Below are 23,931 nucleotides of genomic sequence, written 5' to 3'. Positions count from 1 at the left end.
TTTCTGCCAGTGAGCCTGAAATTGATTGAGGTTGATTGGTTTTCAGCTTAATTGCCAGAAAGCATTTAGCCTTATAGAACACATAGCCCGCTCTCCCTATGTAGACATTTCATTAGACAGGTCAGGAAAATTTTACATGCCCTCATGTATTTTTAAAAAGGGACACACACGCCTTAGTCTAAATTCTTTCTCTGATCATGGTTCTACAAGACGTTTGATGATAAAGTGTGGTCACTGTCCTCCCTGACATCTATTTCAGAAGGTTGCAAATCAAACACCCTTAATTTATCTTAAATATATGATTCTGTTGTTTTATAATTTCTCCAAATACTTTTGGATACCTGTATGTTTAGCCTGTACTACCATTCGTGAAAATTGATTCCATACATAAATTAGGCAATATGAAAATATTATTTTTCTTGTTGTTATTCTATAACACTTCCTTCAGTTGGGTTTGTGTGTGAATGTAACTTGATCACCTATTCATTCATTCAAGAATTATTTACTGTATATTAAATGCTTCTGTATGCTTAGTAAATGCTTATTGTTTACTAAATATTAAATATTTTCTCTGCTTAGCACTGTGCTAAACAGAGAAAGGAGAGAAAAGAGATGGTTTCTACCCTCATTCTAGTAGGGGGTGAAAGATATTAGAGAAATAATCACACAAATAAATATTTAGTTACAAACTATGATAAGTATTATAAAGAATAGATAGGGTGTTAGATTATAAAAGGATTACCAAGTTTATATTTCACATCAGAGAAAGTCTCTCTCATGCTTGTGAACAAGGGTGAGAAAAAACTGTTATACTTAAGAGAACACTTTGATGACTCCCTTTTGGAAATCTCTAGAGGAGCTGGTGATTTGGAAAACTGGACTACATGCCCTGGTGGTTGTGGCTGTTCCACGGACCCCTTTGTCAGTCAGGTGAAAACAACAGACCCCTTACTAAGTCCACACTATGCTGTGTATTATTTAATAAATATCACACCCACACCAACGTGTCCCCACAAGAATAATGTTTTTTGAATTTCAATTCCAGCACATGAACCCCTTGTTAAGAACCTCTGCAGTATAGTAAAATGGGGGCAGAAACCTAAAATTCTCTCTCTAGTTTTGTCAATAACTACATTTAAGACTTTAGGAGTCATTTAGTTTTTTAGTCTTGATTTCCTTGGTTGAAAAGGTCTAGTATTTCAACATCCTTTTTTTGTAAGTACTGATACTACATAGTTATTACCTTATGAGCCCAAGTCAGATAATACACTGCTCCCCCGCCACTGAGTATTTTTATTGAAAAAAATTTATCACATTTTTTTTGCCTACTCACATAACTGTGAGTTCTTTTGAAATATTATTAAGAGAAGTTAAAATCATATGCATTTTGACATTTTACTAAGCATACCTCTGAGAACTTTTATAAATTATGACAAGCATCTAGAATAGACCCATAAAAAACTAAAGTATAACTAGCTCTCAGCATAGAAACATACCTATTTAAAATACTTTATTTTTCTTCTTTAATTATTAAAATATTCACCTGGAATATAAACTTAGATAAACATTTGTGCAATATAGAAAAAAGTAGCCAGAATCACAATTAAACCAGTACCTTACCTCAAAATCTTTGTTTGCATATTTCTTCCAAATCTTTAACACTTTTTTCCCCCAGAAAACCATATGTGCAAACAATTTTGTTTTCTAAAGCAAAAAGCATACATTTAACCTGATTTTATACATGAGATGTTGTAAAGCATCTCAGAAAAATTTGAATAATATAATGTTAAGTAAAAATGGTTAGGAAGATGATGCTTAATATTTTTTTGTCAATCTTATTAACTAAGCAGGACATAAGCTGATCTTGTGGAGAAGGATTTACTACTGAAGAGGGATTGGTGGTAAAAATGATTGTTATAATATTCCCCATTTTATATTCATATATCATAGTCCATCAAGTGAATGGGTCATAATTTACTAAAAAATAACCCTTATGTTGGACAGTTAGAATGGTTTCTATTTTTTATATAGTATAAATAACACTAAAATAAACATTGTCAGGCATATGGCATTTTTTAATATTTTGGAATATTTCCTTAGGATAGATTCCCAGAAGTAGAATTACTAGGTTAAAGGGTATGAACATTTTTATGACTCTTGAAACACATTGCCAAATTGCTTTCCAAAAAGGTTATATTAATTTACAATGCCAACAGCAATATAGAAAAGTGCCCTTCTCATAATATTCTCACAGGTATTTAGTATGATACAGCTTTTAGATTTGTAAATTTTGTGGACAAAATGTAGTCCTTCATTATAATAAACATTTCTTAGAATTTTTAAAGCAAAGGTGAGTATTTTTCTACAATCAGTTTAATAGTGCTAAATTTCCAACTTGTCCTTTGACTTTCTTTGGTGGCTTAATTTTTTTTTTAAAGCTTACACAGAATTATATGTGATATATATTAATGTTTTCATTGTACACACAGTTTTGTATAGTCTGTTGTTTCAACTTGGTATATGTATGTTGGGAGGCATAGTCGATTTTTGTACCTGGTCAAATACATGTTTTCTTCTATGTTTTTTTTCTATTGCTTTTTAGCATAGGTTATCATAGCCCCGTCCTGTTGATATTAAGTACTCAACCATAATTATATAATAAAATGATAAAAATCTTTTAAAACAAAACAGCATTCCTTTTCACCAAATCTATACCTCTGTATTTATTCACAATTTTTTCCCTTGTTATAAAAGCAGTTCCTGATCATTAAAGGAAATTATTACAATACACTGCATGTAGAAAGAAAAAAGTTATTCATAGTCCCTTTAAAATGTGAGCATAGTTAACCTTTTGAAATGTTTTCCTTTCAGACATTTTTGTCTTGCTAGTTGTAAAGATACAGTGTACATACTCACTTAACAAATATTTATTGAGCACTAACTTTGTGCCAAATACATTGAGCCAGGTTCTGACTTTACAATAATGAATACAATAGACAAATTCTGCTCTCATTGACATCTTATCATAATACATTTTTATTACTATGCTCCTCATATGTATTATTTCATTAGCTGCACACTTCATTGTATGGGTAAATCTGTTTAATCATTTTCCTATGTGGGACATTTCCAATTTTTCAACGTTATTTTTTCCACAATTAAATACATTTCTAGTAATGGAATAACTTGGTTAAAGTTTAAAGCTCTTGACAAAAATTTCCAAATTGCTTTTCAAGAGGGTTGTAGCAACTTATACTCTCACTGCAAATGGACAAGGGAGATATATATACTTTTTGCCAGCATTGATTACAATCATTATCAGTTGTTTTTGCTATTTAATTAGGTATGTATTTTTAATTTATGTTCCTTGATAACTTGCAAAGCTGAATCTTGTTTTTTTTTAATAACGTTAAATAAATGTACTTCTTTTTGAAAAGTTATGACTTTTACCCTACTAAGGTGGTCATGTTTTTGGTCATGTGTACAAACTCTGTTTGGAATAAAGGTACGACCCCTTTTTGGTACTTATGCTGCCTCAGAGAAATCTCTAAGAAGAAAAGCAGAAAATGATCACTGAGTTCTGTGCTCTGAAGTCCTTGAAGTCAAACTGAAGCTTATGCATCTTTACATTTCCAGGGCTCAGCCCAATGCCTGGCATGTGGCAGGCTTTCAACACATGGCGCAGCAAAGGAATACTAGATGTCAAGCAGTACTCTGAACTCTGGGATCCAGAGACACTGAGACTAACATTGGCAAAAATGGCTTTTCAAACTAAGGCTGGGCCAAGAAATGCCTTTCTAGTAAACCAATGCAGTTTTTATGCTTAGAAAGATAAAATGTTATAGCCAGAGGACAATAGGATACAATAGAGAAGCACCAGAAACAGCCTGAAGAAAAGAATGGGGTAAAATGGAGGCTATTGAGGAAAGTTACTGTGTGGGAGGAACAAACAAAAACACTCTGAAATTTAAAAAAAAAATTAATGTGTTTATTCAACATTCATTATGTGAGGCAAGTTACTGGCCATAGTGAGTGTTTTAAAAAGATTTGTAGCCCCATCCTAGCCTACACTTAAGAAACTTCTTAGGCAACTCAAATTACATATCACTGTTTATTTTCTGTAGACAAACACAAACATATATGTAAAACTCTGAGAGCCATTGAAAGGCTCAGGAGAAAGCATCTCCTGAACTCATAAAGGATTCTAGGGCCTGCCTTGTCTAGAACTCAGCCTACCATTATCATAAGGACTGGTCTTTGGTCACAGATTTGGTGGGAAAGGGGAGAGTAGGTAATCGTGGCATTGTCTGTTAGTATTCAGTATCTTTTACCTCTGCTCCTCTCCCAGGTTTGTGAGGGAGACTGGTAGGACTCCATTCCAACAAGAGAAAAAGAGGAGACTGAGAGAGAACAACCTTTCTTTAATAGCTGTTGTCTGCTTTGTGGTGTTATTTTGAGGGCCTAATGGGAATTTTTTTAAAAATTATATGCTTAATGGAATAATTTGCATTATGTTAAATTTGTACACCCTCAGGAATGTCTATAAAACATGACCCCCGTTTTCAAGGGTAGACATGGCAAAAACAAGAGCAATATAAAATAATTACAGAACAGGGTGTGCTATGAGGAAGACTTCATATTAGAAACCACTCAAACCTAAGAGTTGCTTCTGGTCAAGGTGGTGATGTCATGTTACCTTGGAGGAGTGCTTGGAGGAGTGCAATGATCCCGTTAGCCAGGTGAATAAAGGCAACTGGGCACCATTCAGTCTCTTCATGGTGACTTTATCAATATAGTAACTACTATGAATTCAACACCTTTTACTTTCCCAAGAACTTTATCTATGTTATCACCTATTTATACTTCCAGGTCTAGTTCATTGTTAACTCTTTTGGCCTGTGCAACAAACTAAATAATTTCATTATTACTTTTAATTGACAATAAATAATGTTCCACTCTCATTTTATCCACTCCTTTAATATAGCACTTCTTCTGTAGTCTATTTTTCTAGTACACAGTGCTCAGTAAGAGGATTCCATATTTCATTCTAATTTCCCAGCATTCAGTAGTTGATTGAATGCTGAGTGGAATTCCTATTATGACTTCAAATTTGCTAAAGAATTAAGGCATTTTCAGCAAGAGTGGACTAAGAATCTTTGACACAATCTTCTTTTACATATGGGAAAAAGTAAGTTGGAACAAGTTACTTGCTTGAGGTCACACAAACTATTGGTAGAATGAGGATTAGAATCCAGTCCCTTTGCCCCATCTTCCGTAAAAGATGCTACCAAAACACAGCTAAACATCTTTATCTCCCAATCTCTTTGCCCCACCCAAATCCTATCAGCTAGTGGGCTTTTTAGGCTATTTCTGTGATATTAAATTTTCTGAAAGAACCCATTTTAACACATAATTTTCCTTTCCAAACAGAGAAAGCCCAAACACCAAATGGGCTGGCTTTTGCTGTAGTGTCACATAGGGTAAAAGTTGGGTGGAACCTTCTGTCTATATTTTCATTAATAAGCTCTTCCCACAAGCACCCTTTGATACAGCCAAATCAAAATGTTTGTCTATACACATGCCATGTGCTTTCTTGAGAACTGCTGTTCATCCTGACAGGAAAATCCTTTGTTCTTAACAACCTGTTAAGTTTTAATGATCTGCTCCCCTTCTAAACAAGGAGCTCCTAGCACAGAGGAGAGGAATCTGGCCTTAATCACAAAAAAATGAATGAATGAGCTTTATGTTGCCCAGCACCTAGTAGCATATCCCTCAATAAAGTTTACTGAATGCTGCGTCTTTGGAAAATTCCAGAAATGTAACTTTACTGGTCAAGGTTATGAGTGACTTTACCAAAACTTCTCTATTTGGAGAAAAAATAAGTAAATATGTTGGCTCACGCAGTCTTTTTTCCCCCTTTAATTCTTGTTCTTCTGCTATGACTTCCATTCTCTCTCTGTGAACTACACATTCTCCCAGCTTTCCGGCCCCTGGAAACTTGTGGGAGAGGAATCCACAAATTCTTTTAAGGCTCCATCACTGGAACAAGTTCTCCATAGCTAGAGTAGGTCTGCGCTGCATGCAGGAAGTTTTTGTACTTCTGGCTACTTTTGCTTAGGGTAAAAATGCAGAGACCACCTGGAGACTCTGTAAAAACAGAATGGGAGACCAAAACTGCACTCTACTATCCCCTCTACTTGTCTCAGGGTGGCCTTTCTGATCCAGTCTCATTCAGCATTTCTCTTTCCAGAACTGGTCTCTGGTAGGCAAGTTCAGAACAGCCTCGCAGCAAAGTGTCAAGTTTGAGCCCTCAAACCCCCTCCCCACCTTCCTAAAATGTTAAGCAGGACATCTGAAAACTGTTTTGGGTTCTTAAGTTTTCAAAGCATCTGAAGGCCAGTCCCTTTTGAGTGCGACAGCTGAGGGATTCAGGGTCAAAGAGAAGCAGGGGCTGGTCCTGTAATCCAGCAATCCTTTTTTAACCTCTAAAGTCCACGACCCCATCATGCCCCTTTTCCTCGCCTATAAAAGGGGGACGAGGCAGCTCTCCGCTCCCTGCGTCTCTAGTCTCATCAACAACACCCTGAGTCTTTCAGTGCGGGGGTGGGGAGAGTAGCAGGGGACTCCCGGCCACGCACCCCGGGCCCTTGTCCAGAGGTTGCGGCCCAGGGGTCCACGGGGCGGGGGGGGGGGGGGGGGGAGATCCCGCGCAGGCGGAGGAGACAGAGCCAGTCCAGGGGATGACCTCGGTTCGCCCGCCTCTTAAGCACCAGCGCCACGGCCTGCAGGGCGGGTAGCCCAATGGGCAGCCTCACCCCGGAGGCGGGCGCAGGCCGGAAGCCACCCCGCGGCACAGCGGCCCCGCGAGACGGCGCCCGCTCCCCCGCCCTCTCTGGCGCGGACTCAGCCGGCAAGGGCCAACCCGCCGGGTACCCGCCGCGCTCTTTGTCCTGGCCGCGCGCGGGCGGACGCGTGCGCCCCCCGGGTGAAGTGAGGCGCGAGAGAACGCGCGGGAGCGCGCAGGAGCAGCTCGCCCCCGCCGTGCGCCGGGGGCGCGCGCTCCTCCGCCAGGCAAGCAGCGAGCACGCGCGCCGCCGCCGCCCCTCCCCCCGTGCTCGCCTCGGAACTTGCTGACTGCGCGGCCGGGAGGAGCCGAGCCGGGCGGCGGCGGCGGCTGGAGGCCACAGCGCGCGGGGGTCTCCCGCGTCCCCTCCGCCTCGCCGGGAGCTCGCGCCCTCGCCCCGCCGAGCTCCCGACCCCCCCCCCTCCCTTTTTTCCGAAGGCGCTGGACGGCGCCACCCTCCGGCCGGAGCCCGGCACTACAAAACCCCCTCCGACTTTCAATGTTCCACACTCCCCGGCCAGAGCCTCCTCGGCTTCTTTTTTTCCCTCCCCCCTTCCCCCCCCCCAGCTGCCTCCATTTCCTTAAGGAAGGGTTTTTTTCTCTCTCCCTCCCCCACACCGTAGCGGCGCGCGAGCAGGCCGGGCGGGCGGCCGAGGTAAGGCGTCGGGGCCGGGGGGCCGCGTGCGGGGCGGCCGGGGCGGCGGCGGTGGGGGAGGGGGCGGGGGCGGGCAGCTTTGTTCGCGCCGGGCGCCCGCGCCGCCGGTGTCCGCGAGCCGCGGCGGGGCCGGCCGGGCTGCTCGCATCACTTGGCGCCCGGCGCGGCGAGCGCTGCCCGCGGCCCCCGCGCGGCCCTCCCCACAAAGGGCCGCGGAGCTGCGTGGCCGCCGCCGCCGGCCGCGGCTCGCCTCCGCGGGCGCGGAAATTTGTTGCACTTCTTGGGGCTTTGTTTGTTTGTTTGTTTTTCCTCTGATTTTTTTCTTTTCGTTATTTTGGACAAAATGTCCGTCCGTGATGTAAAAAATGAGCGAGGAACCTTGGTGGCATTGGGAGCTTTGCAGAAGGTGCAGTTTGGATTCTGCTTTTCACAGGGTGGCAGCTCGGTTTTGGCCGGATGAATCTTTGCTGCTGGCCGTGGAAACGGCTAGAGCAGCTTGTTAGTTGATTTTTAAATTTCTAAGTGTTGTGATTAAAGGCTTACATGTACAGGGGAGGAATAGCCACGTTAAATAAGCATATGGGTGATTAACAGGGTATGTTTTCCTTTCAGAAAGGGAATTTGGTAGCTTTGACCAATGTCAGTGTGTAAATATTTAGACGTTATTAGTGACTTTTTAACATTTCTCAGCGCGATCTGTTATTTACAGTGTGTCATGTGTTATTAATGCTCGTTGCCTAAGTTCCCTGGCAAATCTGTTTCATGCCTTCTGAGAAAGTAGACAATTGATAAATTGTCCAAGGGATGGTAAAAAATGTGAGTGGGTTTTCTAACTTGAGTTCGATAAATGTGTGAACGCTGGCGTTGTGAGACACACCACCTCCCCTGTAACCTTGCTGTACGATGAGATAAGTGTGAACACTTTTGAAGCTTTTTCATGAAGATACGAGTTTAGGTGAATATTGAAAGAAGAAAATGCTAGTGGTTTATTTCTTAGACCTAACATTTCCTTTTTTTTTTCCTCTTTAAAAGTTTTCCAAGAAATAACTTCACCAAGATGTCCAGTGATAGGCAAAGGTCCGATGATGAGAGTCCCAGCACCAGCAGTGGTAGTTCAGATGCGGACCAGCGAGACCCAGCCGCTCCAGAGCCTGAAGAACAAGAAGAAAGAAAACCTTCTGCCACCCAGCAGAAGAAAAACACCAAACTCTCTAGCAAAACCACTGCTAAGTTATCTACTAGTGCTAAAAGGTAATGTGTGAAAGGATTAAGCACGTTCTCAGGTTGTCTTCCAAATGGTTGGACACTGTTGGTTTTTTACGTCAGTAGCAATAGTTCAAAAACAATTACTTCTTGATCAGTTCTTTTTGTGTTTGAGTGAGTCCTCATCCTTTGGGTGGTATATAAACCACCTTGAATTGTACTGTTAAGCAAACTTATTTTGCATTTTGGTAACTTCAAAAACAGTGTTCTTGAGTAGAGATTGGGCTAACATCCTGACAAGATTGTTCAAAGAGTTGATGAAGGGAAATTTGGTGAACCCAGATTAGATGGTACTTTGGGGATGTTTCCTTTTTGTGAGTCATACTCTTCATTGAAATGGACACTAAAGATCCACATTAAACGTGGTGATCAGAGTGATCACATATGCTAGAAAACTTAAATTCAAGGCCTTGGCTGTGTGTGAAAGCAGATTTAAAATTTTGTGCTACAAATCTGTCTTCAGTTTTACAAACCCAATTTTATACCATGCATCCCAGTTACTACTTATTATAGTTAGGTTATGATTGTCCCTCTGTGTTCTTGTGAGTACAAATAAAACTCAAAAAGCAGCCATTTACAATTTTAGGTGTCACTTGGCTAACGATGAAAGTTTTCAGTAGCCAAATTTTCATTATCCTTGCGTGGTTACTCTGAAACGTGTGGATATGTTTGACACATTAATTCTCAGCATTAGGAGAAACATATTTTGTTGGGTAGAAGTAAAAGATCATTTGTTTCATGTTGATTTATATTACCAGTGAAGGCAAAAAAAATTTTGTTAATGGAAGTCCATTAGTGATGGTAGTTGTGGAATACCCATAAACTCTAGTAATTATGTGTGCAGAGATACAATAAATTTGACGGTAGAATTAGCCATTACTGATATTTTTTTGATTTTTATTGATCACAACTAAAGGGCAAAGAAAATATAAAAACATCAAATATTGCATTCTGTAGTGATTCAGAAATACTGTGCTATAGATTTTCATTTCTGTGTTACATCAATAATCAGGTAGTAATAATGAGAATATTTTTGTTAAATGATGGCAGTCTTTGAAGTAACTTAATTTGTTGTAATCTCGGAGAACATATTAAATCTTAAGTTTTGAAAGCATTTAAAATTTGAATAAAATCAAAGAATTGCTTTTTATGTCCTTAATTCAAGGCTGTATAGTGTAACTTACTCCCTTTCCCCCAAATTTGTTGAATTTCAGTGCTGTCTTTAAGATCAAAGAAAACAAATGCAGTTAAATAAGAATGCTAGAGTCCTTTGGAAGTTTTTGACTGATGAAAATATTTGTAAATTTTAAACTTTTTTTTAACAGATAAAATATTATCAAAACTGTTGTTGTGTCTGTGTAGTAGCATGTTAATTCTTGCCTCAGTAAAAGTGACTTGAAGTCATTGTCAAATATTCTAGTGCTTTCCCTCCTCCCTTCTTGTCTCATTTGCATATAAGCTTGAAAAGAGAATTTCTTTAGTAAAAAGTGTTTTGAAATGGATCTTGTATCCTTTACTGAGTACTAGTGGAGGAGTGTTTCCCAAATCAGGTTTAAATGTCTTACTTATTTACAATAGCAAGTGAGAAAAAAAGCTGCAAAGTTTCTGTTAAGGGATTTGGGTTATGCCTCTGAGAACAAAGAGGAAGCAGCCATGTTAGCATTACTGAAGGCAAAGCCAGCCTTGCATTTAACTGCATGGTGGTAGAGGGCAGTGTAATTCCCTGGTTATTCTGTAGACTATCTGAGTGCTTTTTGTCTGTTCTCATTTCGCTGACAGAATTCAGAAGGAGCTAGCCGAAATAACCCTTGATCCTCCTCCTAACTGCAGGTAAGAAACACATTTTGTTTTTTTGATTTCAAATCCTGGAAAAATATCAGGAGATTTCATGTATCGTTCCTGGATATGTGTGTGACATAAGAGGCATCGTTTGCTCCTTTCCACGTTGCAGGTGGATTAAACAAAAATTGTCGAAGGTGAATTCGGAGGAAAAAATATTTTTTAGCATGTGTCACACATTTTTGACTTCTGAATGGACTGATTTTGTGCTTCTTACTGAGATTAGTATGAATAGAACCGATTTTTGTTCTGTAGTATTATTTCTGTAGTATTATATTCAGAAGTATATTGCAGAAACTTATAAAATTTTGTTAAGCTTAAAAGTTACTGCTTATATTGCAATCTGAACTGACCGTCCACATTTAGAAATTGCTGAATGTGGTATTATAGACTATAAATATAGTAAACAAGAGTATAGTTGCTTTTTTATTTATTCAGTGACTTGCCTTAAGGACAAATTTTATGTGCTAAGCTAATGGATTTAGTTGTTTTCTAGAGAATGTATAGTTGCAATTATTTACTTTTTAAGCAAATGTCCTAAATCTTTGTAACTTTGGTAGTTGAATAATGTGTATGAAATACAGTAAAGGAATTGGAATTTGTGGGAAGAATTAATTTCAGTGACGCATAGAGAGACTGTCGGTTGGTGTAAGATACATTAAAAAGTAGTCAGTTCGGTAATTTTGTTTTTTAGGTCATCTTATGTAGTGCTGTGTTTCTTGTTTTTTTTTTTTTTAACAGTGCTTCCAAAATTTATCAGACTTAGAAAAATATCTTTTAATAGTTTTTTGCATAGAGATATGTACTCAAGAACGAGAGTGTAGCTGCTAGACAAGAGTGTAGTTGCTAGAAATACGGCTGTTTTATGGTTTAAGATGCAAATGTTTTAGTATCTTACCTTTTTTTTTTTTTTGCTACACTTTGTGTTCTCTTGTGATGGTCAGACCTATCTCTGAAGACTAAGGTATAATAGGGTTCTTACTGTGTGCGTTAACTGGATCTTCAGATACAGTGATCTGATCCTCTATTCAGTGAATTAACAGTTCTGCTCATATTTGTAGTAACACTATTTCATATCAAAAAGGAAACATACATGTAAAGTAATTTTAAACAGGAATTGGTATGTCAAATCACAAAGCATTACTTAAAAGCTGCACTGTACAACAAACAGTATAGCCACTAGCCACATGTGGCTATTAAACTCTTGAATTGTGGCTAGTCCAAATTAAGATATGTTTTAAGTGTAAAACATGCACTAGATTTTGAAAACTTAGTATAAAAAGAGAATGTGAAGTATCTCTTAATATTTTGTATATTCCTTGTTGAAATATTTTTGATATGAGCTATATAAAATATTATTAAAAATTTATTTCACTTTTTACTTATTTACCCTTTTTAATGTGGTTACTAGAAAATTTAAAATGATGTATGTGGCTTGCATTATATTTCTATTGGACAGCGCTGGTTTAGAGAATAAGTAAATCAAAGCTTTTCTTTCCAGCCTCCTAAATGATGTGCCAAATCGTAGCCTTTGGGAGGTCAAGTTATATTTGCTCTCTGGAAGAATCATTTAACTTGCAGAATGTATTCTGATATTTCTCGCTATGAAACATAAAGATCTATCAGTTCAAAACTCTTAAATGTTCTGAAAATGCATGCAAGGTCTAACATTTTAAAAGGTTTCTGTTGATTTTCTTCAAATGCCATAAACTAGTGTAAGTACATAAATCTGGAGAGTCCCGTAGACATAATTTGAATGCCTTCAGAGTAGTAGCCTAATTTTGCAGTTGCTGAGGAAATGTGCTTTACATGTTTAACTCAACAATGTTTCTGTAGGGTCACTGAGAATTATATTAGAGGTAGTAGAATAACTAAATTTAAGTCGGTAAAATAATGCTTCACATTTGTTGATTAGACTAGTGAAACAGCAAAACTTTGGGCTTGCTTCTTCTCTGTGTTCCTTTGTCACAACTGGGGATGACTGCTAACTGTTGCAAATGATATTTTTCAATTCTCAGGTTCTTTTAATGAGTTTCTTTGTGATTGTGTAAGTGATTAAAGCAAACATCAGGTATGAGTCTTAGTAGAAAAACTGGGAGATGTTGTTTCTTATTGTTTAGGACAGAGTTCTTCCATATTCCTGACATGTAAAATAACTACTTTTATGTGTTTTATTAAAAGTGACTTTAGATTCTTTTTGATGGAAGATGGCATATACATAAATATATATGTATTAAATTATATTAGATGTATGATATGTATGTCATCTCTTCTTTTAAGGTTAATACTGTGTTCATTGTTGAATAGTATCCTCCAGCAAGGCTTTTCAATCAAAATTGCTGTGTCTGTCACTTACGTTCCATTTTAAAAGAATGAGGAACACTGTAAAGCTTAGTCCTTGTCTTGAGCAGAAATTTGTAATACTGAGTGTTTTAGGTTTTTGACAGATAAGGCTGAATTCATACTGTATTTTTACTTTCATATCAGATCAGTGATAGACTATACTATTATGTTAATTACTGTTGCATAAGTATATCTCTTTATGGTGATTATACAGTTTACATTTTTAAATTGTTCTAATTAAAATGGGACTCTAAATTGATAAATTCTAGAATATGTGGGTTCATATTGCCTGCGATCTACAAAGACTAATACTTCTAACTTCCTAGTGTAGTTATTTAATCAGAATTCCATTTTAGTTTTGAATGATTTTTATAAGCTTGTCAAAGTATGTGACAGATTTAATTTTTCTTCAGGGAAGAAATATGAAATATATTTGTATACATTCAGGAAATAGTTGAATGAAATACAAGAAAACTCTGCAAAGTCCCAATCAAAATTACTCTTAATCCCTTCCTATGTTTAATTAATAAAATATTCTTCATTACACAACTTGGTGTAATATACACTCTGAGTCATCTCGGGATAGATTGAATTGCTGAATTAGTTCTATAGCTTTAAACATATTTGATATACTCAGTATTAATACTTCTTTTGCTGATAATACTCATTTAATGGTTTTAATTTATATTCTTTACTCAGGTGGCATTCTATCTTTTAGATGAATAGATATTTGATACAACAATGAGAATGAAAGGAAATTTTGTTATTGGCATTTGCCTGTTTTTGGAGAAAGTTATTGACTAGAATGGTTGACTGGTGTGTTAAGACATTTATGTTCACTGTTTCCCCAAAGTGTGTTCTTTATCTCACAGGCTTTACTGTGCAAAGGACAGAAATTTAGAAAGGTACAAGACTTTTATCCTAGCACATAATTTTTTTCCACTTATAAAAAAACACAAAAATGTACTTTTTAAGGATTATTGAATATGTTCTGATTGAATCTTTGTAGATATTCAGGGATATTTGTAAATATTCTTTGGATGTGGGGTAGGCTTTATTGGAAGGGGTGTTACAGTTTCAATTATATAGCATTTAAACATGTAAACAAAAAACGACGTATTAAACATAATAATATGCTTACTGGCAAGACCGGAAAGCAGGTATTGTAATACTTGTAAATTTGCTGTCTTTTTTTTTTTTTTTTTTTTAATTTTTAATAAGAGAAGCTACTAATGGTTCTAAACGAGAAGTTGGCAACCCCTGTCTTGGTCATAAGCCTAATTAAACAGTGGGTGAAACTTCTTCCTTTTGAGGGTTGCCACCCTTTCCACTATTCTAGGGTAGGCAGAAATTTGCTACTTCAAGAATGTCTCTAGACAGCAGCATCTGCATCACAGGTGAGATTGTGAGAATTGCAGAATCCCTCATTCTCCATCCCCATGTACTGAATGAGAATCTGTATTTCAACAAGATTCGCTGGTGATTCCTGTGTATGTTAAAGGTTTGCAAATCACTGGTACTAGAATTAGATGATCTGGTTCAGATCACTGCGCTGTCACCTCTAAGTGATTTCACCTAAGATAATTATGAAATATTTCCATCCTTCTGTTTCCTGAGCAATAAAATGGAGATTTTATGATGATACCCTCTTCCCCCTTTGAAGGGTTGTTAGGAGGATTAAATGAGCTAATATGTTTAAAGTGTTGTAACAATGAAGTAGCTACAGTATCATAAAAGTAGGAGAGGCAGGTTAGCACTTAACTTTTTCTGTCATTTTCTCCAGTGCATCAACATCCTACTATAGGAATATTACCTTTTTGTGGTAACGTATATATAACATTAAGATTAGCCATTTTAACCATTTTTAATGTATACTTTCAGTAGAATTAATTATATTTACAATGCTATGGTACCGTCATCACTGTTCATTACCAGAACTTTTCCATCACCCCAAACAAGGAATGTTTTCATTTTAATTACTTCATCAGTTATTTAAGTATATACCAATTGGTTATTTTTTGATGTAATAAAAGCAGGTCCTTGGAACTTATGTAAAAGAAAGTTAACTTAAGAACACTGAGCAAAAATGAATAAATAACATGTCTTCTTTAGGGGAATTAGGTTAACGATTTCTCTAACTGCCCAGTAATATAATATTTAAAAAAATATATGGGTGATAGTTATAGTTCTCCCTTTTAAAATATCCCATTGTAAGAATTTGCAGTGGATTGTAATTAATTTTAAATTTGACATCAGCATAAGCCTCAGAATCCTGGGGATTTTTCTGGGGACTTGGGCATTATTGATAATTTAAAATGGTTTATGACTGAAGCAAAATGATGGTTTTTTTAAAATGTGCTAATAGTTGCTTAAGTTTAGTTGTAATATATTATGCTGTTAATGCTGTCTTAAAATTGTCTTCCTGCAAGAGTGAGTGTTCCTTCAAGGGAGAGATTATCTTATTCTTATTGGTATCTTTTGCTTCGCATTGTGCTTTGCATGTGGTAATTGGTTAAAATAGTAAATTGAAGTTTTTCAAGTTGATGTAGAAGTGGAAATTCCAGGTGAAACAAGACTTTGGATCGGAGAAAATCTCTTAAATAGCCCATATATTCTTTTCTTTTTTTAAAAAATAATTGTGATTTTTAACATGATTATTAAAGGTTATTTAGGTACAGTTTTATTTGCTTATGAAAGTAAATTAATAATGACAGTAAGCCTAATTATTTCCACCTTACATGCCAGTATAGCAGAAGGCTCTGTTTTTCTGTGTGACTAAAAACATTTTCTCTAAAAATTGTGATTGGAAACCATCTTTTCCTCAAAAAGGTCATATTTTTATCATGGATCTATTAAGTTGAATGTAAATTATGTAATTAGAAGGTGGATGAAAACAGTGTTAGCTTTTTTAAAAGGTGGTTATATAATTACTTTGCAGCCCACCTGCAAGACCTCCAAATTGCTTTGTTCCTATCTGTAGGTAACTAATTGGTACCTTATTCCTTCTTTGGCTAAGTTGCTGTACAACTAATGGATTTGTTTAGTTATAAGGAAAATCAATAAAGTTTTCTTAGAGTGGAGAATACTCAGATTGAGGATGGAGAACCTGATAGGCCATTCTCTCCTTCCCCACAAAATTGTGATTTAAAAAAATACATAATAAAACTCTTTCTAAAGCTGGAGAAATAGAAAGTGATTTTATGTTTTCTTCCCATAATACTTTGACAGGGAACTATATTTGAATATTTTTTTTCAAATTGGGGAGAAAAAACATCTTTAAACTAGTTCTTTACTGGGGCCAATTTCTGACACTCCCGCTTACCTCCCTCCCCGTTTTCCCTAGCCCTGGAGATGATTGTTAGTGCCTGGAGACACTTGCTGTCATTACTAGCAGGGACTTTGTGGTACAACTGATATTTAGGGGGTAGAAGCCAAGGATGCTGCTAAATATCCTGCAAGATACAGGCCTGCCTCCTCCCCGTGGATACAGTAATCCAGTCCAAATGTCAGTAGTGCTGAAGTTGAGAAACCTTACTTAGATATTTGCTCTGACACCTTGGCTCCTGGAATTTTGAGTGACTTTTTTCCATTTTCCTGTTTTCCACTGCTTGCTCTTGCTGTCTGCTCTCTGTGTCCAGTCACTGTGTGTTCTTCTGTGTCTGCTTGTCTTCTCGTCTTACCGGGAAGTGATTGCGGGACCTTCTGACATGGGAGAGAGGCAGGCACTCTTGTCGCCTGAGCCATGTCAGCTCCCTGGTTTATTGAGTCTCTCAACTGTCTATCCTGTGTGTCTCTTTGTGTTGTGTCATCCTGTTGCGCCAGATCTCCGTGCTGTGAGGGCCAGCTTGCTTTTCACCAGGATATCCCAGGAATCGAACCTGGGACACTCCGTATGGTAGACAGAAGCCCAATTGCTTGAGCTACATCCACTTCCTTAGGTTTACTTTTGACATGAAATAAATATTTTTGTTATTGCATGTCTACCACTTGAGAAATCTGGTAAAAACACTCAGAGACGATTATAATAAGTCTGTAAGTGATTGCTTAAGGCAGTAACCAAGAGTATCCTATTTGTTTGCCTTAATCTCTTGAGGATCCAAAATACTGTTGGTGTATGGTTTTATATTCTGGCAAGGGAGGTACAAATAGTGAGTTGGAGAAAGAGGAGAGTCCCCTTTGGCTTGGGGGAGCAAGGCCCTTTTTATTTATTTTATTTTTATTTTACTTGATTTTATTTTAAATCATCGTTCAGAAGCAGTTTTTTTTTAGGGGTATTCCCCAGGTAACCAGTCTTCTGTCTTATTCTCTTCCCTTGGAAGGAAGGAAGGTAATCAAGGGGAATCTTTGTTCTCTATCTTACTTTGTTTATGGTTTTCCTGTGGCAAAAGAATAACTTTAAAATCTACCTCTACTTTTTTCCTGGGGAATTGTGAGGCAGTCTGTGTTTATGAATTTTTCTGAAGTTGAAAAAATTCTCTAGGGATAAGAATTTGTATGCTTTTATGGGGAAGAGATCTAAGGGGGATTTGGGGGATTTTTAAAACGATACTTCAGATGTGCACACATTATCTTTTATTACTGCATTTGATTTTTTGCTGAAATTTGGCTTTATTTTAGGTCCTCCTTAATAATTGCCTTCTGTTAGGTTAATTTCATGATTTATTTAAACAGTTTTCCCTAAACTTGTTTTATACAAAAATTTCCCAGCAAAATTAGAATTTGCTTTTTTCTAATGAGTCGCTTCAGAAGAGGAGTTGGTCCACTTTGGAAAACAGTCCTATATTCTCATGGTGATCTGCCAGGTTTATATACTTCATTTTAAATTGATGAAGCTATTGAGTTTTATGAGTCAGATCTGTACCTTACAGTCTTGTCTGCATGTGATAGTAAAGTTAAGTTCTAAAGTTTTGAGATTATCTATGTTGAAATTTCATTGGTTTACTAATGGTGTATAGGTAAACAGTATGAACTGTTTATTGCACTTGTTATTAGATGTGATGGGCAGTAGGCAGTCCTTAATTTTAAGGATAGAATTATTAGTGAGAGTCACAGTTCTAGCATCATTAAATTTTTGATTTAATGATAACTCCTCTTCATTTGGTCCTTGGTGTATGTAATAATTGTTTTAATTTTATGGTTATTTGCAATGCAAAATTTTGATAGGAATTGCAACATCACAGTATTCATTCATTGTCTGAGTTTTAATCTGCCTGTTTTTGAGGGATTTGGACAAGTCATACCATCCTAAAGTTTCATTGCTCTTCACTGTCCTAGAGCAAATACACTTTGTCATTTTGTTTAACTTCCATCTTGTCTAGGGAAGAATAAAGACATCTCTAGTCTGAAATTGCTTTTGGGAGCATAGCTCCACATCTCTTGGTCTGAATGAAAGGCCTAGGGAAACATGAATTTTGTTAGTGTTTTATTTTACTTTCCTTTCCTTATAAATCATCATGATGATCCTCCCTTTACATCCATGTGTCTCACTTTTTGTAAACATCATTTATTCCCTTTCTGAGGGTGGTTATTTATAGATAGTTTTGCTATTTACAAACTTATAGGTCCTTTACAGATGTATCATTTTTTCACGTTAAATTTTAGTAGGTTAAGAATCCATTTATTTAGGGTCCCCAAGAGAATCGATCTCAGAAGATTGTGGCTACATATTTTTTTATGGCATCCTATTCCTTTCTGTAGTCCTCTCAATTTAAACGGTAACAACAACAAAATATGTAGGGGGCTGTAAGACCTTGGCTTTATGATTTTGTTCTTGCTTCACACTTATTTCTAAGGCTGTTGGTATTATTTGTTAGATTTCTAATATATATATTGTAAATTTACCCGATGTGGAAAAACCCTATGTTGGAAGGCTTAGAACACAAACTTTGAGACTCCTGAGCTGTATGGAATTCAGTGGCAGTCTTAACTAGAGTCCCTTTAGATTTTATTTTGTTTAAACCAGTGCCTATTTAAAACTTAAAAAGACATTTCTTTTACACCTTCTCAGATGCTTAAGATCTCCATTTACATTAGAGGACTTTTATGCCAAGTATTCATTTTGTTCTTTTTTAAACCCTAAAATAAACATGTTACAGATGAGCGGTTTCCCTCCTCCTAAAGTTTCTTAATTTTTAAAATTTTACTTTTGTTATGGAGAACCTGAAATACATGAAAATAGACTGGTATATTGAACCCTCCTAACCTTTAACCAATTCGAACAGTTATCAAACCTGCGGCCATTCTTGTTTCATTCACATCCCCGACCATTTCACCCTTGCATATTACAAATCTTGAGCATCATTTCATGTGCGTTTTTAGAGATGCATTTTCAAAAAATAAGGGCTCCTTTTAATTTAACCACAAGGTTGTTGACACATCTAAAAATTTTATATTCTTAGCCAGACATTGTTCAACTTTACAAATATCTCCTGGGTATTGTTTTTGTTTTCTGTCCAGTTTATTTGAATCAAGATCCAAATAAAGTGGACACGTTGAGATTGGTTAATAGACCTTTTATATCTCTCCTAATCTATAAGTTCCTCTTCAAGTTCTTTTTTTTTTCTTTGTGATTTATTTATTCAAGAAACCTGGCTGTTTATCTTGTAGAATGGATTTTGCTTATTGCATTCCTCTGGGTTTAATATCTTTCTTCTGCAAATTTGGGAGTTAGGCCAGAAGGCTAGATCAAATTGAAGTTTGCCCCTTCCCTCCCTTTTTTTTTCCCTTCATTTTTTGACAAAATGACTTCATAGGAGATATGAAAGGTCTAGTTGTCTTTTTGTGATGTTAGCAGCCACTGAAATATTATCTGTAAAGTAGAATATACCCTCGCTTTCTTTTTGGTTACCAGTTGTGTAAGTTGCACCATAAAGGCAGGATAAATGCTCAATTCTTTCCTCTTGTTTGCTAGTTTTTGTCCTCCTGTTCCTCCCCCCCAAAAGAGTTAGTAGGTCTTTCAGTAGTGACCAGTTCTTTTTTTCCCCTAAAGTTATTATTACCTCATCTTTTGTTTCAAACTATTACTTCAGTGTATTGCTATTGCTATCCTTATAGAACATCTTAATTTTAAATAAACTTCAACATTTTGCTTTGCCTTAGGCAATCTTAGATATTTAAAAATTGCATGGGCATAGTTGGTGGTAAAATACTGCAGATGCATGCCTTCAACTTAACCATTGCCCTAGGTATTATTTTGAAATCTGTATACTTATTGAAACTATTGTTTTTAAACATATGACATTCTCTGAGCCAACACTTTGTCATTTGTGGAGAGATAATTAATAAGACTTAGCATTAGAATAATTGTGTTTATTAGAATTATAGTCTGTTATCGGTTTTAAATTAGAGACAAATAGATCAAGGTGGAAGACAGAACCTTTATCAAAATCAAATTGCTCTATCACAAGAAATGAATTAAAAAATTAACCCTGTTGTTTATCTAAATATACAAGTCAAGCAACCTTGGTCTGCTTATAGTGTTTCTTAAAGGGCCACGTTGGGCATTTTGGCCTGGATGCTATTTTATCTTTGAGGGCATTGATCGTCCTTGCACCATACTGACTAAATGCTAGTAGGGCCTCTTTCAGTATTATGGCCAACAAAAAAATTCCTCGTTCTCCATTTTCAGATGTCTTTTGGGGAAGTGAGGATAGGTGTTACTTCCAGTTGCAAATTGTTCTAGTGTCTACCTTGCAGTGATAGAAGTCATAATGCTGTAATAACAGCAACAACAACAACAACTTACATTGCATGGTATTGCTTCAAATTGTGTAACAATTTGTATGGTGGTTATGGTCCTGGCATAAGCCATTCCTGTGGATGTGAACCCATTTTAAGTAGGACCTTCTGATGAGGTTACTTCAGGTAAGACATGGCCCTCCTCAATTAGGATGGGTCTTAATCCTCTTGCTGGAATCCTAAGGATCACTGGAAGACAGCCCCAGAGTGCCACAGACTTTGGGGGAAAGCGTTACCTTGATGACGCCTTGATTTCAGCTCTTTCCTGGCTTCAAAGCCATGAGCTATTAAGTTTGCATTGTTTAAGCCATCCCTTTGCATGGCATTTGCTTTTGAGCAGCCTAGGAATTAAAACAGATTTTGGTACCAGGAGAGTGGAGTGCTGCTATTGCAAACACCAAAGTATGTTACTTTGAAATTGGGCAGTGGGTAGAGAGTGGAAGAATTATGAAGTGCTTGATAAAAAAAAACTCCTGGATTGCTTTGAATGGACTGTTGGTAGAAATATGGATGTTAAAAGTACTTCTGATGAGACCTTAGAAGGAAATGATATGGGTTACTAGAAACTGGAGGAAAGGCAATCATTGTTTTAAAGTGGCAGAGAACTTGGCAAAATTGACTTTTGCTGTCAGATGGAAGGCAGAACTTGAAAACAATGGACTTAGATATTTAGCTGAGGAGATTTTGAAGCTAAGTATGGAAAGTGCAACCTTGTTTCTTCTTATGAGAACAAGAAAATAAGCTGAGAAATGTACTGTTAGGTATGAAGAAATCAGAAATTGATGGTTTGGAAAATTCTGAGACTATCTGGATAGTATGCTCTGAGACCAGAGCTGGAAGTGGCTCTATCAGGGACCTTCCAGAGCTTCCTGAAAACTAGTCCCCAGACAAAAGTGCTCCATGTGAGGGTTCACCAGAACATGAATCCAGTCATCCATTACAGGGAAAATCAGGATTGTAAATGCAGTTTTCTCAAAAGTATCTATGGAAAGTCCTTTTGTCTAATGGTTGGGGCCCCTGTGAAATACATGCAGAGCTGATGAGTGTTTTTGCAGTTTGTTTGAGCAGAACCTTTGCCAGTCTAGACTGAAAGGGATAGAAAAGGGACAAATTGAGGAAAGAATGACTTCAAGGGCAGAACCATGGAGACTGAGGTGTAAATGGAAGATGTCTCTTCAGGCTAAGATAGCAGGCCGACCCATGTGTGTGGAAAGGACAGGTCCATCCCTGCACTTGAAGTGCGTGGGCCTTCCCCCCATTGTTCAGGAAGAGGGCTGCCACCCCAAAGCTTGGATATGGTGGGGCTGTGACACAGCATTTGTCGAAAGTTTGGCTGCAACTCCACTGCTTGGAGAAGGTGGGCGAATGCCCCAGAGTCTGAAGAGAGCCTGGTTGCTATCCTGTTGTGAGAAAGAGCACTGCAACAGTGCAAGCACTGGAAGAGGTGGGGCTGCTGCACCATCAGGTCACTAGGACAAAAACTTGACCCATAGATGATTCTCAGACCTTGAAATCATTTTAATGGAGTTTCTAATTCTGGCCATCAGAATTGTTTAGGATACATGGCCCTTGTTTTCCTTCTAGTTTCTCTTGGAATAGAATGTTTGCCCTTTGCCTGTTCCTACATTGTTTATTGGAAACAGATAACTTGTTCTCTAGGTTTCACAGGTCCACAAACTGGGAAATTGTGCCCCAGGAGATCACATCCATAATTAATTTTGATCAGACTTTGTACATAACATTGTTTCTGAAATGACTTAAGACTTCGGGATGTTAGGATGGAATGAATGTATTTTGTATATGCAAAGAGCATGTCTTTTTGGGGTCCAGAGGGTGGTGTATGGTGGTTTGAAGCTATATATACCCCAGAAAAACATTTTCTGAAGCTTAATCCATTTAATGGTGTGAATCCATTGTAAGACCTTCTGATGAGACTACAGTTAAGGTATGACCCACTTCATTCAGGATGAGTCTTAATTTTTGGAGCCCTTTATAAGTAGAATGAAATTCAGACTGTGAATGAGAAAAAGCGATGGGAAGAAGCTGAAAATTGATAAAATGTGGAAGAGAACTAAGGCTGCTGTGTGCTTTGCCATGGGACAAAGGAACCAAGGACCAAGGATTGCTGGCAGCCAGCCCCAGAATGTCACAGTCTTTAGGGAGAAAGCATCTCCTTGATAGCTCCTTGATTTGGACTTTTTCCTGGCCTCAAAACTGAGCCATAAAATTTCCCGTTGTTTGAGCTATCCCTTTGCATGGTATTTGCTTGAGCAGCCTAGGAGCTAAAACAATTTGTAATAGATTTCGTATGTAAAGTCTGTCATAACCAAATTTGTGACTTTACTGCATATGTTACTGTTTTCTGTGTAGAATAGATATTTTTCTTCTAGCAATGTTTTACACCTTCCCCAAACTTTGAAATCTTACAGTACACATGAACTTTCTGCATGAGCTTGCATGTACATACACACACACTCTTGCAAGTATCTTTGTGTATTCCTTTGATCTTTTTACTAATTTTTTTATTTACAAGAAAACCTATGTTCCTAACAGGATTTTTTTGCTAGCTCATTGCCTTAAACTGAGTTTTTCCTTTTATCTCTAACCTTTGTCTGACATTATTAACCTCCTTCTGTTTCTGAGACTTTTTAAAGGCCCATTTAAAAATTGTCATCTTTTTTCTCCTTATATATCCAGTATCCAGCTTTCCATTTATCTCTAGTTTATTGAGCCATATATAGTCACTTTCTCCACATTTCTGCCTTGTACTCCTTCTATCTTTTTTGTTGTATTCTGGCTTTTCCTCTAATATTTTATTTCAAAAAGGTCATTTTGGTAATCTTAGCTATCAGTGTTTTCTTCATATGATGTCTTCCTAATTTCTTTTATGCTTTAAGTGCCCATCTTATGTTTCTCTACTTTTACCTTTTTTTCTAATATTCTCCTATTTCTCCTAATTTTCTTACTCTCCTAATTACCCTTCTATAGTATTTAGTATTTCCCCCTCAATGTCGTTTCTGTTGTTTTTTCACCCTTTTATCTTTTATCCCTTCGCACTTCTCCTAGACTCAGGTGCCATATTGTATTGCAGTTGCTTTTTGATTATAGAATTCCCTCAGAAACCTCAGTGGTTGTCTACCAAGATTTTTTTGCATTTGTGTCTTAGCTCATCTTTAGTTTGCATCTCCCGTTAGGTATAAAAGCTGTATGCTCTAGCAAAAGTGGTCTATTTTTTGTTCCCTGGATATAA

The 23,931-nt window shown here is 37.3% G+C and overlaps 1 protein-coding gene across 3 annotated transcripts in view; it reads left to right on the top strand.

Annotated features, from left to right (window-relative positions):
- Positions 1 to 6,894: 6,894 nt before the first annotated feature.
- The window catches only part of UBE2E3 (ubiquitin conjugating enzyme E2 E3), a 95,920-nt gene continuing 78,883 nt past the window's right edge, over positions 6,895 to 23,931 (top strand). The window contains exons 1-3 of one of the 3 annotated variants that reach the window (XM_071216239.1): positions 6,895 to 7,071; positions 8,532 to 8,750; positions 10,542 to 10,592. In XM_071216239.1, the coding sequence (XP_071072340.1) occupies positions 8,557 to 8,750; positions 10,542 to 10,592 (245 nt within the window). In that variant the 5' untranslated portion in view covers positions 6,895 to 7,071; positions 8,532 to 8,556. The other 2 variants (XM_071216238.1, XM_004476868.5) reach the window with 2 other exon arrangements.

This window comes from Dasypus novemcinctus, chromosome 7, assembly GCF_030445035.2.
Source record: "Dasypus novemcinctus isolate mDasNov1 chromosome 7, mDasNov1.1.hap2, whole genome shotgun sequence".
NCBI classification, from domain to species: domain Eukaryota; kingdom Metazoa; phylum Chordata; class Mammalia; order Cingulata; family Dasypodidae; genus Dasypus; species Dasypus novemcinctus.
Note: the sequence above shows the minus strand (reverse complement) of the source record. Positions and strands in the feature narration are given on the sequence as shown.